General features: G+C 46.4%; 1 protein-coding gene across 2 annotated transcripts in view; it reads left to right on the top strand.

Moving 5' to 3' along the window:
* Positions 1-16676, top strand: part of LIG3 (DNA ligase 3) — a 254312-nt gene that overhangs the window by 200883 nt on the left and 36753 nt on the right. For both annotated transcript variants that reach the window (XM_086954719.1, XM_086954721.1), the window contains exons 18-19: positions 7625-7808; positions 7916-8010. In XM_086954719.1, the coding sequence (XP_086810845.1) occupies positions 7625-7808; positions 7916-8010 (279 nt within the window). The remainder of the gene's footprint in view (positions 1-7624; positions 7809-7915; positions 8011-16676) is intronic.

Here is a 16676-nt window from a genome sequence, read left to right as displayed (position 1 = left end):
TAAACAACTCTTTGTCGCTTTTGCTACATCACACAAAGGCAATGCCATTTCTAGATCAGGTATTGCACTGTGGATAGTCAAATGTATTCAAGCATGTTATGCAAAAGCAAAGATAACTTTACCAATTCCCCCAGAGCGCATCCCACTCGCAAACTGGGTGCTTCTATGGCTTTCCTAGGAAATATTCCCATAGCTGACATCTGTAAATCTGCAACATGGTCTGCACCACACACATTCACAAATTTGTGTAGATGTGTTAGCAAGACAACAAGCTAATGTAGGCCAGGCAGTTTAACATGCACTATTTCAAACCACTGCAACAGCTACAGATTAGCCAAAGCTGTGGGAGATTACTGCTGTATAGTGTATGCACACCATGTGATCTATAGCTCACATGCCTCGAACGGAAAAAGCTACTTACCCAGTATGCATCTGTTCTTGGCATGTAGAGCTGTAGAGTCACATGCGCCCAACCACCTCTCTGGTTAACTGTACCTGTTCCAGTACTTTCTTAATTAGATAGTACTATCTTCATTAGATACTTAGACATGGACATCTCTATTCTACTCTTACTAACTCCATTGTCACCCTCTGCGGGAAAACAATCTAACATGCGCACTATCACCAAAAGGAGTCACCTACCTCTTGTCTGGAAAAGACTTCTTCGAACAAAAACAAAATGCAATCGTCCGGGCGAAACACTAGATGGCACACTTACGCACTGCATGTGATACTACAGCTCTACATGCCAAGAACAGATGCATACTGGGTAAGTAGCATTTTCCATCCATACTGGAATCAGTGTGGGCTTATAATAGGAGATGTTTGATACCAAACATCTCTGTTTTCAGTGAAGCCATCATGTAGCCGTGGAACTCGTTTTCTCCAGTGTGCAGCACAGGTTCTTTAAATGGTTCCCCTGATCACTTGCACTGGTAGCAATTGAACTAACCAGCACAGGTACATATCTGCACATGCAGTTATGCCCACACATTTAGTGTAGTGAACTTTTCCTTAGGGTGTAAGGCCAACTTACCTATCCTGCTTGCAGTGTCTGCAAGCATGGCACACAGGGATGTGCGCCATATTGTGTTTTCACTTTTGTCTGTACCAAGACACGCATCCTGCAATGGCAGTCTGCAGGACTTGGGTGAGGTATCCCATAGGATGGCACAATATGTGCTGCAGACCTCAAGGACTCTCTTTAGTACCTGAGGCCCTAGGTACCAAGGGTACCATTTACTAGGGGCTTGCAGAGGTGATCAAGAGATTGCCCATTAGGGTACAATTGCACAGTTTTGGTAAAGAACACTGGCAACCTGGTTAGCTGGAATCCAGTGCACTCCCAGTCAAAATCACATCAATATCAGGCAAAATGTCAAAAAGGGGCATTTCAAAAACCATGTAAAAAAGGGGAATTTTCCTACAATAGAGTAGCAGCATAGTATGCACTGGCATCGAGTAGAGTGGAGTGTTGCAGAGTGGAGTGGTGTAGAGGGCAGTGGCGACGAGTGCAGTGGTGCATCTTAGAAGGGGATAGAGTGCACTGGCATAGAGTAGAGTGGTGTAGAGTAGGGAGGCATAGAATGAAGTGGCGTAGAGTACAGTATCAGTGTCTTATAGTGCAGTGGTGCACAGTAGATTAGAGCGGTGTAGAGTGCATTAGCTGAGAGTAGAGCGGCATAGTGGCAGAGAGAGGAGTTCTGTGGAATGTCGGAGAGTGCAGTGATGTAGAGTGACGTACAGTGCATTGGTGTAGAGGGCAGTGGTTTACAGTGGTGCAGAGTAAAGTGACAGAGTGCATTGTTGTGGCGTAGAGTATTGTGGCATACACTGCAGTGGTGAAGAGTGTATTGGTTTTAAGTAAAGTGGTGTAGAGTGGAATAGAGTAGTGTAGACTGCAGTGGCATGGAGTAGATTGTTTAAGAGTAGAGTGAATTGGAGTAGAGTACAGTGGCATAGAGTATAGTGATGCAGAATAGAGTGGCATTTAGTTTAGCGGTGGAGAGAGCAGTTTTTCAGAGTAAAGTGATGTAGAGTGAAGTGGCATAGAGTGTAGTGATGCAGAGTAGGGTGGCGTAGAGTGTATTGGTGTAGAGTGGTGCAGAGTAGAGTGACGCAGAGAGCAGTGATGTGGAGTACAGTGGTGCAGAGTAGAATGGGTAGACTGGTGTGGCCTAGACTAGAGTGGCCTAGACAAGAGTGGTGTAGACTGCAGTGGAAAAGAGTGCAGTGGTGCATGGTAGAGTTGCTTAGTATGAAGTGGCGCAGAGTGGAATGGAGTGGCATAGATTTCAGTGACATAGAGTAGATTTGTTCAGAGTACAGGAAAGTGGTGTAGAGTGCAGTGGTATAGACTAGAGTGCCGTAGAGTTCAGTGGTGCAGAGTAGATTAGAGTGGCTTAGAGTGAATTGGCATAGTGTGGAGCGATGCAGAGTGGCGTAGAGTATACTATTGTACTGTGCAGTGGGATAGTAGACTGATGTGATGTGCATTGGCATAGAGTGCCGTGGGGCAGAGTAGAGTGGTATAGAGAGCAGTGGCATAGAGTACAGTGTTTGAGTATAATAGCATTGCACATGGTACAGTGGTGCAGATTAGATTGGCGTAGAGTGCATTGGTTTTTACCAAAGTGGTGTAAAGTGCATTGGCGTAGATTGCAGTAGCATAGAGTGGCTCTCAGTGCAGTGGCACCGAGTGCAGTGGTGTAGAGTAGATTGTTTTGGAGTAGAGTGCAGTGGTGCAGAGTATATTCGAGTGGCATAAAGGGGATTGGCATAGAGTGCACTGGCGTACAGTGGAATGGTACAGAGTAGAGTTTGTTGACCTAGAGTGCAGTGTTGCAGAAGAGGGTGGCATAGAGTGGAGTGGATTGGAGTGGTGTAGAGTGCAATGACGAAAAGTGCAGAAGTACATAGAGTGGTGTGGGATAGAGTGCATCGGCATATAGTGGAGTGGTGCAGATAAGCGTGCAGTTACCCAGTGTGAAGTGGTACAGAGTAGAGTGGAGTAGGCATGGTACGGTAGCATACTGTCATTACAGATGACAAAACTTCAGTTAAAATGACCATTACATTTGCACATTGTTTTACTGATAAAAGTATATATCGCACAAACGTGGAAATGTCATCACACAATGTATTCATTTGATCGTCGGCACAGTACATTTACCGGCATTTAAATGCTATTGTGTGTTAAAACATCGACAGCCTTCTTCAAGCAGGCCCCAATAGTCTGCAAAATTGTCACATAATTTTTCGTTCTCTGACTTCAAAGTGAGAGGAATTAGCACCAAGCTCCCTGGAAGACACAGCCGGACATTTGACCTCTGTCTTTTAAAGCACAGTAATGTGACAAGATAAGAGCAAGATTTAAAGGCCTGTTAACAGAAAGAGAGTATGTGGAAGAATAGATTAAGCAAGGCTTAGGTGGTAGAGCGCGCAGGTCACCCGACTAACCAGATAAGCACACTTGGGCCCATAAAATATTGTCATTACACTTTAATCAAGTAACCCACACTCTACTATCAGCAATTCAGTTCCTTTCTGTTTATTCCCGTGTACCTGACTTACCAATCCTTGTCAGAGGTACCTAAGATCACAATGGATCAAGGAGCTAGCTCTGGAATAAGTAGACAACACAAATACAATATACACTTTCAATAATGTTTGTACTCTTTATAATAACCACAGACTCAAGACGTTTTGAAAACCTTTATCTAATCATCATATGCCATGAGCCAAAGATTGACACAGATCAAACTGTCTATAACTAGAATTAGAAATATCGTATAGCTATGAATGAGGGTAAGAATCGTTTAGAAATCGAAAAATAAAGGGAAGTAGAAAAAATAAGGAACACGCTATTTTAGATCAACAAACTTTCACAACTTCACTAAAGGTGGGTAAATAAAGGGAACATGCTACTCAAAGTAGACTTTTGAAATTCACTAACAGTTCAAAGGAAATGAAACGTAGACAATTTGATTTATCCAGATGTACTTATTCTCTATAGGGAGGGTAAGAATGGAACATAAACTATAAAAGACGATTTAGCATTTGACTAAAGGTAGGTAGAAAGTGGAACATGCTAATAGACAAAATGCATGAAAATCTCATAAAAGAGGACAGGGGAAGAAAAGGAACGTATGCAATTATGTTTTATTCGAGACGTTAGGAAGGAAGTTTGATAAAACGAACACCCACACAGACTTATATTTACCTAGGATAAAATGAAGACCAACCCTGGCCACGGGTCAGTTTGGAAAGACTGGAAAGGACCCTCAAGGACTTAGGTTGCCAGTAGGCGAGCAGGTGCAGCTCATGGACAGTCAGGACGGGATAACCCCAGAATTTGGATCAGGACCGGGTTCACCAAAGACTACGACCAACTCCCGCAGCTTCGGTTGCAACGCCTGCGCTACTCCCTCTCTGCAAGGATTCTGCCAATAAGCATGATTGGGTTCTCGAATCTCCCAGCAAAGTGCTTCGCCAGTACTTAAGGTTCCCCAAAACCCCGACTGGGTCTGTGGAAAATACAGACAGAGTGCTCCGCAGCTCTCTGTATCAGTCACCTATAGAGTGCGTTGGGTCAGTGACAGGTCAGCTATTCAGACAAGTCGGGCAATTTCTCTAGCTAAACCTAGGATAGTTATACTGTTTTTCGGGTCCGTGTACCACCCCCCAATGTTGCAAATGAAAAGATCCCCAATTTCTGATTGGACAAAGGAGGCGGTTAAGTCATCACACCACCTAAATTTGAGACTTTCCCAGGCTTAATATTCAATTTTCATACCCACCCCTTACATTCTAGTTTCCCATGGCATATGTTTTACAGAGGACAATGGGGAATACAACAGTTTATTACAAATGTAGCAATTTCAGGTACAGTTCAGCTTCGTCCTGCTGGGTTACAGGTCGGTTCCCAGGAGCATCTTGGGCGAGGCTGCCAGCTGGCAGAGTTCCACTGCTGCAAGGTTCTTTTCCCCCATCACGTGACTGGTGCCATACGGGCTTCCATAATGGTGTAGTAAGCACCTCCCCGGCCCAAAGAATACTATACATGAAAAGCAAGCGAAAACAATGTAGAAACACAAAATAAAAGAATACACGGTATACCATGAGATGGCTATACTTTATCCCTTACTTTATAATAACTATAGCGTTATTTATTAGGCAGTACAGACAGCTTTGCAAAAGCGGCAATGCAAGCATAAAGCATGTGAGAACACAAAGCAGCCATTTCAGCAGTATTGCGCATGAGCAACAAATTCCCACCAGAACTGCGAGCACGTCACATGAGTATGACCGATGCATGCCCAGACTAATTCCCGCGTAGCAGCAGCCATTTTAGGTGGCAAGCGTATTACCTTTTAGTAAACACATAGGCAAGCGTCTCTGGGACACCCCGTGTATTGTAAACTGTGCAATATTAGTAAGACAAACAGGTTGATTACATAGTTAGAGTTATTTGAGGTTCATGAATACAAGCAAGTCGCTAAATGCGCGAAACCTTGCTCCATCATAGGCTTTGGGAGGGACAAACTCGAGCTGGACAGCCTAAAGCAAATAAAGCCAGCAAATATCTAGAAAAGGTGTGTTTTGATTTATTTTTATATATTCTTTTTATTGGTGTTTTGCAATGAAGAAAGAGAACACAAGTACAACATAATTTGCTGATATATGGGGATTGACAATAAAAATTGTGACTAAACTTAGCAAGAGCTACAATCATTACAGTTGGTAGTTGGAGTTCAATTAGAGCAATGCAACACATCACAAGATATAATAAACAGAAATAAATTGAGTAGCAGGATATAGGATTGGGGCGGAGGCAAGTCCAGCATGTAATGCGGATGGTTATGAACGGCGGAGGCAGTAGTGGTGGCATGAGATATCAGAATTAGGAATTCAGTAGCCAGTGTCATAGCCATCGTGTAGTAAGGTAATGCTTTGCAGGGAAAAAGGAGATGTGGGATGCAACTTCTGTGGTATCCCGGGGAGATTTACAAGGGAGAAGAGAAGAGGAATAATGTCTCAAATAGAGGGAGTCTGTGAGGTGTATAAACTGTGATTGGAGTGTGTCCCTTTCAGGAGAGATGAGATGTTTGCCAATGTGGCTTGCGTCTTCGTCTTGAAGAGCTACCATCTGGGGTTCACTATTTCCACATCGTGTTGTGCCATGCCTCCAAAGATGGGGTGATGGTTGCCTTCCAATGTAGTGTAAGCATTTGTTTGGCTAGCAGCAGGGTGGCTTTTCCCGTCCTTTTAAATATGGGGCAGTGTAATGAGATGCTAGTGCGTCACAAAAAGTGACGTGCTGGCAGCGCAAGAGGCTTGTAAATCTGCCCGAAAGTACTTACCTAATTACGAAGTTTTTGGGTTCAGAAGATATATGTATAAAAACGTATTTTTCTAAATTGTTGCGGATCTCCTTTTTGAGTATGTTCATCATTTATTGACTCTGTGTGTGCAGCAAATGTCTAACACTCCTCTCCGATAAGCCAAAGGCTGCACAACCACAGAACCCTAGATTGAAAACTTTGGGATTGCTGGAGCAAGCTCCTGTCCACTCATTAGGGATACCTGCACTCCAATCCCAGAATACCTCTTTTTGATATTCTATATTGAGAACCAGCTTAGTACAAGTAACATTTCCTTTCTACCGTTGCACTGTTAGATGCCTAATTAGGCTCTGATTCTTATCTCTTGAATGATGTGAACTGAAGTCCTTGCACTCTGACTCCATATGAGACTGCAGGCCATGTAAAATTGATTAACATTTTCTCTGTATAACTACATTGTGGTATTCCTCCCAAACAAGTGGAATTACTTTTAAGAGCAAAATGAGAACATAGACCAATTCAGAGTGGCTAGAAAGTCTTATTACACCCTACAAAGTTCTAGGTGTTTGATTTCCTGTTTCTACATACGGCTGCTTTCCATGCCATATGATATTGATGTAGTGATTTAGTGTGCTTGGTTTGCCATCTGTTTACTGCGTTGCCTTTTGGAAAGTTGTAATTATCTGGCTAATTGTCAAATTAATTGCGTTTAATTTTCAGAAACTGTACTTCTGTCCAGTATTATGTTTTAAGTAATAGTCCATTTTTGCTTCCAGAACTCCGCTATCTCTCCAATTACTTGATGATTGTATTTTTCCTTTGCCACTGTACAGTGCTTCTTTACCTTTGGCTAGGTGCAGACCACAGAAATAGAAAATGCAATCATAACATTTGTCGAACCTGAAAACCCACTGGAGAAGAAAATAATGTTTTGGGTGGAGTTTGGTGATTTCCGGCAAATTATTAATTAAATGTTCTCTATGGCAGATTCCTACCAAGGTTTCTTAGTACTTAAACGTCTGTATGATATACCCCCTTACAATGTTTTTAATGTGAAGTAAATTGCATCTGTAGCACTTAACTGCCCCTTTAGGTTTCTCGTTTTTTTCAACATAATCCGGGCCATAGAACAAACATTAGCCTAAGGTGCTTGTAGATTTGATCTGACCCCGGTGAGGGGCATTTTCCTATACAAATATTGCAGTTTTAAGTTCGGTGTATAAATATAATTAGAGTTTTCTTGAACTCATCTAGCAGACCCTTGTTTCTCTACCTCGCAGGAACTGTATCAGCTCTCCAAGGAGACATCCGACTTCAGTGTCATGGCTACTACTTCCCAGGATGAGGATGGCTCATCTGAAAACAGCAGCCGGGAGAATGAGAACAATTCAAGGCCTCCCACCCCTCACAGTACCCCAAAGCCAGCACCTGGAAAGTCTCCTGCCAAAGCTAAAAAGCAGGAAGGTAAGATAGATGTTTCCACTTTTTCCCCTTCTGCTTCATGCACATTACAAATGAACACACACAAGACCTTCACTGGCTGAAGTATGCATGTATGTCTCTTTTCCAAGGCCCCAAGCCGCTTCCTCAGAAGAAGAAAGCAGATGAGCAGCAGAAGGCAGAAAAGCGGAAATCCCCAGCATCCTCATCAGAGCCCACAAAGAAGGTATGTGTGCTACAACTTGTATTTAATTGGGACTGAAACCATCTATCTTTCAGTTTATGTAAAGTGGAAACAAAGTCTGATGTTTGTTCCGTTAATTTAAACTTGGTGTTTTTTTTTTTGTTTGTTTTTTTAAATTGGAGGACTGTCTTACAACTGTAACGTTATTAAATACATTCAAAGTTATCTTTTCATCTGGGCCATACATGAGAGTAGTCCAGAATTCCTAAAGCGTGATGAGGATTGGGGTTTTGCAGCGTGACTCTTTTCTGAATTCACATGCTATGCATTATTCTGTCATTTAGTGAATGAGTCCAGAATTGTCTTTTCTCTAATCCCCCTTCTGACTCTTCGAGACATGCTATATTCAGGATATAAGATTCAGAAAAGGGGGTGGTGATGAACAGAGTGTCTGAATTAAGCAGACCACTCTTACCCAGTCCAAAGATCAGGGCTTGATCCATCACCGTTATTTAGCTCACTGCACCATCCCAGCTCAGAACCTGGCTATATGCAAATCAGTCTGTCCCTGGCCCAGTGTATCATGGGAACAGGGCAGACTAAACTACCAAGCCAATTCTTCACCAGAAAGGAGACAAGCTACCGGGGACCGGTTTCTGGCATTTCAGCCGTCGTCGGCCCGGCTTGCTTGAATCCTGATGGTGCATTCAGGATATAGACATGAAGCTCCACCCACTTTCCACCCATCTTTGTAATTGGCTTCTGTTACTGTTCTTTGTAAATGGTGGCTTTTCATTGGTCAATAAGCTTAGTAGTCCTTCATTAGTACAGCCTATTCTCTTCTTGTAACCTCCCAAGAGGACATTCCCAGTTAAGTGTGTTGTTACTCAGTAGGTTTTAATTCCAGCCTCAGAGCACTATTTTCTTAACTGGTTTCTCCTGCCTGCAGCGCTTTTTTTTAAATGTACGCAGTGCACCACTCCTCGGCAGGAATTATGGCGCCTATGCCTTTCATCTATAAGTTGCGGCACCAAATGTGACTGCATGCCTTTCTTTTTCTGTTAATTATACTTTTTTGGGGCAATGGCAGCACCTGCACTTTAGCTTTATACATCTTAAGCTAAAGCGCTCCTGCCTCGATTGCTTCAAAAGTAAAGCAATAGAAAAAAGTGCATTTTCTCTATTTCTTAACTTTTTAAGCAATTGCGGCACCCGCTCTTTAGCTTAAGATGTTTAAAGGTAAAGCATGGGTGCTGCCATTGTAACAAAAGTAAATAAATAAAAACAAACCAAAAGCATGCTGTCACCATTTTTTGTTTACTTTTGTTACAATCATTGCACCTGCACTTTTATTTCAAAAGTTAGCCTCACTTTTGAAGCAAACGCAGCACCCACGCTTTAGCTTCCGATGTTTAAAGCTAACAAACTTTGGAAATAATGGTCTAAGGTTTACTCCGACTTTGATTTAAGAACCTCCCTAGACACCTTGTTCGCTATTTTCGATTTTGAAAGCTAAATCGCGACTGCGCGATGGGTTAACTGAAAGTTTGAGCTATTGGCATTCCATTAATATTAGCAACGCCAAAGGCCATCATTTTGTGTCATGTCCATCCTCCTATGAATGCAGAAGTACGCCCTGAGAGCTACCTACATATAATTTTTCTGCTGTTGTACAGGAAAAAGGAGTTTTTAGCTCCAGGGCTGTCAAAGTGGAATTGAAGGAAGGCATCTATAGAACAGAGCAAGCAAATTAAAAACCGTGGATACAGACACTGTCAACAAGACATGTTAAAGAAAGACCAAATGCACTGAATAACAAACAAAATAGCTTTGCCTCATGGGTGACCCAACAGTGTGGTCAGAGAATGTACAAAATGGGGGCAGGCGATGGGTAACATTCAAGGGAAAGGGAGAACAATACCTTAAGGTTCTGCCCAAAATGCCACCACAAGTTTGCCCAAAAGAGCAGTCACAAAGCCTGCAGTCTCTGCTTGCTGAAGGACCACTGTACTGAAGACTGCAATGCTCATGGTAAGTATCAAGCTAAGATGGTCATGGTAAGAGAAAAACAGCAGTGGGTTCACTATTCCATGATGCAAGCAAACCTACCTCAGAGACCTTGGTCTGTCGAGTGATGACAATAGAAACCCTGAAGAAACTAAGATGATGCAAGGAGAAGGGTTGTGGAAAAAGGGTAGGGCTATGACCTTTTTCAAGATTTGCCCGGCGCTAACCGCCTTTGTACCATTCAAATTACCAAGCAATGAGGCAGGCGCCGGAGACCAGAAGGCAGGAAACAGAAGTTTTTATTCCGACGGAGCAGAACACATCAGATCAGACAACAAGGTATCGTCTCGAGGTGCTCTAACAGCCTCTCGGAGGCCTGGCCTCTTATACACTGGTTTATGGCATGTGACCTTTCTTTATTACAATCAGAACATTGTGAAGTAAGGAAAAAGACATCCCCGTAATCCTCGTGTCAATCCCACCCTCATACACTTCCACAATAGAGGTCCTCGACCTGCTGATAAGAGGAGGGGGTCATCACGCAGCTGAGTATTCTGCCGATTCTTAGGATGTGTGCGCCTGATCATATCCCGGGGGGTGGGGAGGTCTTGATCAATAGAGGGTCCTTTGAAGAAGAGTGACTTCATACAATAAGGGGCAGAAAAAGATATCTCCCGGCTTAGGCGATGGCCTCGGACCTGTGTGGACAGCTGGACACGGGGGAAGGGGTCATCAAAGGAGTGGTATTCATGCCGCGTGGACAGTCGAGCGCGGAGGGAAGGTTTATCAACAGAGGGGCATTCATGGGAGGAGAGGAGATGCTGGTCAGGCGCAGGCGTGACTCCCAAGGACAGGGTCATGCAGAAGGGTTATGCTCATGAGAGGGAGGGAGGGGGAGCCAGGGTGCGCGGAGGATGCCTGCTGGGTCAGAGGGGCGCGCTGGCGATCGATCGTGGACAGGGAGACCATGATACCTAAAATGGTTGTCGTGCACGTTGTACATGGGTGACAAGCTGGCGCAGATGATGTTCAGCTCGTAAACTAAAATTCCACAGTCCTCCCTTTTAACATGTCTCGCCAACTTGTCAGTTCGGATTTATCCCCATAAGGCCACGTATTTCTACTTCATAGAGGGGACTCATGTGCTCAGTTCGGAAGTCCAAAGTCTTTGGGCACATACAGTTAGAAACGAGGCTGCATAAGGAGGGTAGACATTGAATACCTAAACAACACCCACATAATATTACAACAGGTATCAGTACGAAAGTAAATAACTTCCAACCCCAGTCCTTCAAAGTGTCCCAAAACCAGCTTCCAAGCGACCATCCTTCTTGTTCTTGGTGAACCTCCGAGGAAAGTCTGTGGAGGTGCTCAATTGCCTTGTAGACTGAGGGCGAGTTGTCTGGCACGTAGGTGCAGCAGCTGGATCCGATGATGCGGCATGCTCCTCCTCGGTCGGCTAGGACCACGTCTAGGACAAGGCGGTTTTGTAGGGTCACAAGGCGGACCGCCTGAAGCTCAGCCGTGTTGTTAGCGAGGATGCCAGCCGTGATGTTGATCGTTGTTTCTACTGCCTGGGTCAGGTGTCGGATAGCGCGGCTATTTGCCATTGGGCCCCACAGAGGAACAAGTCCCTTTGCTGCATCTAGGAACTTTGCTCCAGTGGAGTCGGCTTGTCCAATGTCATCTGCACGCCTCTGCCGGTGATGGTTGGCAGGGGCTACATACGTGGGGGGGAGAACGAAGGCAATGTAACAGATACCCTTCCAACCTTTCGGGAGCCAGGTGTAAGCTTTGGTGCCACACACAAAGTACATGTTTGGAGAAGCAACAAAGGAAGGGGGGTCGGCTGAGTCCAGGGTTCTGATGATTCGGCAGGAACTGCGACCCACCGGCTGTGTTCCCTGGCCTTCGAGACACACAAGACCTGTGACATTGAGAACAGACAGAGCCACCGTCAGAGTGGCAGTAGTTTGTTTTTGCAGATGAGAGAAGGTGGATCTAGCTGGATTGTGGAGCACCTGTACTTCGACACGTTCTTTGGCTGGGATGTCTTTAAGGAAGGTGGCGCCTGTGAGCGCAGGACACAGGGGAGCAGAGGTCTTTCCGATTTTGTTCAGCCAGAACCCAGAGTAGAAGTGCGACACTGTCTGGCTGGAAGTGGCGTTGTCCTTGTGGCTCTCTTGCATGAGGATCAACCAGGCGAGGCAGGAGCCGTGAACTGAGAAAGGAGAAGGGATGAAGGGGATGGAGTGTCCAGTGGCATGCGGGAGCAATCCGCAGATCCAGCAGTTCGTAGCATCTGCAGCAAGGTTGTGTTGGTGCAACAGTTGCACGAAGGAATTGTTCCAGAATTCCCTGCGCCTTTCTCGGAGCTGAGGCGACCGAGAGATTAGGTGATGCTCTTTCAGGGGTGTTGGTTGTGCAGTAGGTAGCAATGCCTCATGAGCCGGTGTGCTTTCCTCCAGAATCCAGAAGGAGGTCATGAGGAGGAGGCAGAAGAGGAAGACAATAAAGAGGGCGATTGTCTTTGATTTGTGCAAATTGTCAGTCTTTGGGTTTCTATAGTGGGTATTTCCTGTTGCTTCCATCATCTTCTTATCTGGCGCTTCCATCATCTTCTTATCTGGCGCTTCCATCACCTTCAAGGGGCTCGGTAGCGGGCAGAACCACAGACTTCGTTTAGCTTCTCTCCCGGCAACCCTTTGTTGTGCTTAGGTCGCCGTTCTGAGATTCAACTTAGTCCGAGGCCTACTTGGCCGAAGCTCCCTCCTTTCGACGCAGGAAATACCCTTCTCTGGATGGCACAGTGGGATCAGAGAATTTTGCAAGTTCGAGTGCCTCAGTGTCGGGATAACAGTTCAATGTCGGTCGGTCTTTGTTCAGGAGCTCTTCTTGGGTGTTGACGTTTTCTGTCGTGGCCAGGTTTGCAGAGACCTTCCGGCAGTGATGTGCGTGCAGCCAGTGCCTCTTCCCCTCCACTCGAAGCGCCGTCCGTGTGGTAATCAGCACTTGCCAGGGGCCCGTCCACCGGGGTTCCAGACTCTTGGTCCGTTGGAAATTTCGTATTAGCACGAAATCTCCCGGCTGGATGTCGTGGCCGGGGCCCCTGGAAGCATCGGGGATGGCCTGCTGCACCTGTTGATGAATGACAGACGTTTTAGTTAACTTGCACAAATAATCAGACAGTAGGACGTCCGGGACGTCATGAATGGAGGTTGGTTTGGGAGCAGTCCAGAGGTTCATCGGTCGCCCGAATACAACCTCGTAGGGGGTCAAATGATGTTTGGTGGGAGTGGAGCGCATCGATAACAATGCCAGTGGGAGGGCATCCGGCCATTTAAGTCCAGTGGTGGCCACTATTTTTGACAATTTCAGCTTCAGTGTGGCATTATGGCGTTCCACCAGGCCGGCGGATTGGGGGTGGAAGACCGCATGAAACCGTTGCTTCACCCCCAACCCCTTTAAGATTAATTGGATAACCTCAGCTATGAAGTGGGGGCCATTGTCGCTCCATAAAATTCGACAAAGGCCATAGCGAGGGAAGAATTCTTTCAGTAGTACCTTGGCAGTAGTCATGGCAGTGTTGTCACGGGTTGGATAGGCCTCTACCCATTTGCTGAAGGCACATACGATGACTAGTACATACTTCAAGCTTTGGCATCTCTCTAGTTGGGTGTAGTCCATCTGCAGGACCTCAAAGGGGTGATTGGGGGTCCCAAACCCTCCCCGGGGTACCACAGTTCCTTTCCCGGGGTTGTGTTGCAGACAGATAAGGCACTGTTGGACTAGGCGTCTGGCTGAGTCAGGGATTTTGTCGTTGTGCCAGACTTTGGAAATGAGTTCGATCATGGGTGCGGATCCTATGTGTGCAGGGGAATGTGCCATCGTCAGTATGGGGATCAGATATGAGCTAGGTAGCAACCATCTGTTGGCATCCTTTGTTCGCCAGCAGCCCTCATCATCCTTCAAACCCACCCCTGCCCATTTAATCAGTTCGTGAGGGGTGCTGGCCGACTGGATGTCTCTGATCATTTCCCTTGTGTCAGTCCATTTCTCTGCTTGTGACCTGGTCACATACATGCGTGTCACCGTCCTATTCTCAGCTGTGGTTCGTGCAGTGATGTCGGCCAGTGCATTCCCTTGTCCGACTATGTCTGTCACCCTTTTGTGTGCCTGACATTTGATCACCGCTAATCGTTTGGGGAGGAGAACTGCATCAATCAGGGCGGAGACTAGATCTCCGTGGAGGATAGGGGTGCCGTTGGACGTCAGGAATCCCCTCTCCCTCCACAGGAGCCCAAAATGGTGAACCACCCCGAAGGTATACTGGCTGTCTGTATATACGTTCGCAGTGGTCCCCGTGGCTATGATGTATGCTCGTGTGAGGGCTATCAGCTCTGCTGCCTGGGCAGATCGTTGTGTGATGCAGGCTGTCTCAACTACTGTTCGGGCTGTCGTAACTGCATAGGCAGCTGAAGTGGTGCCATCTGGGAGTTTGATGCATGAGCCGTCTACCCATAGCTCTCCATCGGGGTCAGTGAAAGCAGTATCTCAGAGGTCAACTCTACTCCTAGTTTGTTCGTCCGTGAGGGTCACACAGTCGTGTATGGGAGGAACGTCGGGGTCATTTTCAGGCAGGGGCAACAATGTGGCAGGATTCAAAGTCGTGCATCTCTTTAGTGTGATGTGGGGTGCAAGTAGCGTCAGTTCGTACCCTGTCAGTCGTGCGCTAGTCAGATGTTGAGTCTTGGTTTGGTTCAGGAGGGTGTCGACAGCATGGGGTACTAGCACAGTGAGGGAGTTGGAAAGTACGATTCCCTCGCTCTGACGGATAGAGACAGCAGCGGCAGCTACTGCTCGAAGGCAGGCAGGCAAAGCTCTGGCTACAGGATCAAGAGTGGCGGAGAAGTAGGCACAAGGGCGCTGTTTAGGACCAATTGATTGAGTCAGGACAGACAATGCACACCCCTCCCTTTCGTGGGTGAAGAGGGAGAAGGGTTTGGAGTAATCCGGGGTTCCTAGGACGGGTGCTGAACAGAGTGCATTTCGTAATTCACAAAAGGATGTTTGACACTCAGGGGTCCAAGGGAGCGGGGAGGGGACATCTTTGGCCAACAGGGCAAGTAGGGGCTTTACAATGAGGCTGAAATTAGGTAACCACTGTCTGCAAAAAGAGGTTAGGCCAACCAAAGAGCGGACTTGCTTTTGTGTTTTTGGGACGGGGGTGTCTAGGATGGTTTGGATTCGGTCGGGCGTGAGTTTCCTCCCTTCTTTGGACAGGAGATGGCCTAGGTATGTCACTTGTGGCTGGCAGAACTGTAATTTCTTTTTGGAAACTTTATGGCCATTCTCTGCAAGAAAGTGTAGGAGTTGGATAGTGGCTGTGATTGCAAGTGGGGTGGTGTCGGCCGCCAAATGGATATCATCGACATATTGGATCAACACCACTCCATCTGGTAGCTGGAAGGCATCCAGCTGTCTTTTGAGGGCCTGGCTGTAAATGCTGGGGCTTTCAGTGTACCCCTGGGGAGCTCTACAAAATCGGTACGAGCGGGATTTTAAAGTGAAGCCGAAGAGATAACGGCTGTCTGGATGGATGGGGATAGAGAAAAACGCATTCTTAAGGTCGATAACAGTGAAGGTGGTGGCAGTGGACGGGATGAGGGTCAGAATGGTGGTGATATCGGAGACTACAGGGTATTGGGGTACAACCACTTTGTTAATTTCTCGCAAGTCGATGATGAAGCGGTATGCTTTCTCATCTCCTTCGCCTTGCTTCTTAACAATAGGTAGGATTGGGCTGTTGCAGACGTTGCTAACCACCTCTTCAACCACTCCTGCATCTACCAGAGACTGAATGATCGCTACCAGTGCCTTCTCGCCCTCTGGGGATATCCGATATTGTGGGAGTTTCGGGAGCATAGCGTCCTGTCTTACAGTTATATGAATAGGGTCAATCATCATTCGTCCCACATCAGAGTCATTTTTGGCCCACAGGTACGGAGGCAGGGTGTCAAGCAAGGACAGGTCAGCGTCAGTTATGGAGCACATGTGTCGTGAGGGGCAGGATCTGGGCATGCCTGGGTTGTCGTACAGGATGACTCGGATTCCATCTGGGGAACACCTAATGGTAGCTCGAAAATGTTTCAGTAAGTCAATGCCCATAATGGCGTCAGGGGAGTTGGAGGAGAGCAGAAATGTCGTGTCAGTGGTGTTGCTTTCTAGGTCAAAGGTGATAGGTACGGACAGGGGGTTAGTGGAGGGCGTCCCATCGAAACCTATCGATGTAATGTGTGAGCCAGACAAGGGTGCCCTTGGAATCAGTCGTTTCGATAACACACTACGTGTCGCCCCAGTGTCTACCAAAAATGGAGACTCTGTACCCAGGACCTTAGCGGTGACATAAGGACCTTGCTGGTCAACACAGAGCTCGACTGGATCCCTCCCTTGCCCCTGGCAGTCCTATGCAAAATCGGGGGCATTCTCACCATCGGATAGTTGATATTGGTTCTGTCGGGGGCGGTCAAATGTGCAATCTCCCTGATCTGTCATTGTTGGTGTCGTTTGTGTGCCCTCGTCCTTGTCCTCTGTTTCTCTGACCACCTGCCACATCCCTGGGGTCCCTATTTCTATTCATCTCTAGCAGAACCGGACACTCGGATTTCCAGTGGCCGAATCCTTTGTAGAAGGCGCATTGG

The sequence above is a fragment of the Lissotriton vulgaris genome, chromosome 2_1 (assembly GCF_964263255.1).
Source record: "Lissotriton vulgaris chromosome 2_1, aLisVul1.2, whole genome shotgun sequence".
NCBI lineage: Eukaryota > Metazoa > Chordata > Amphibia > Caudata > Salamandridae > Lissotriton > Lissotriton vulgaris.
Note: the sequence above shows the minus strand (reverse complement) of the source record. Positions and strands in the feature narration are given on the sequence as shown.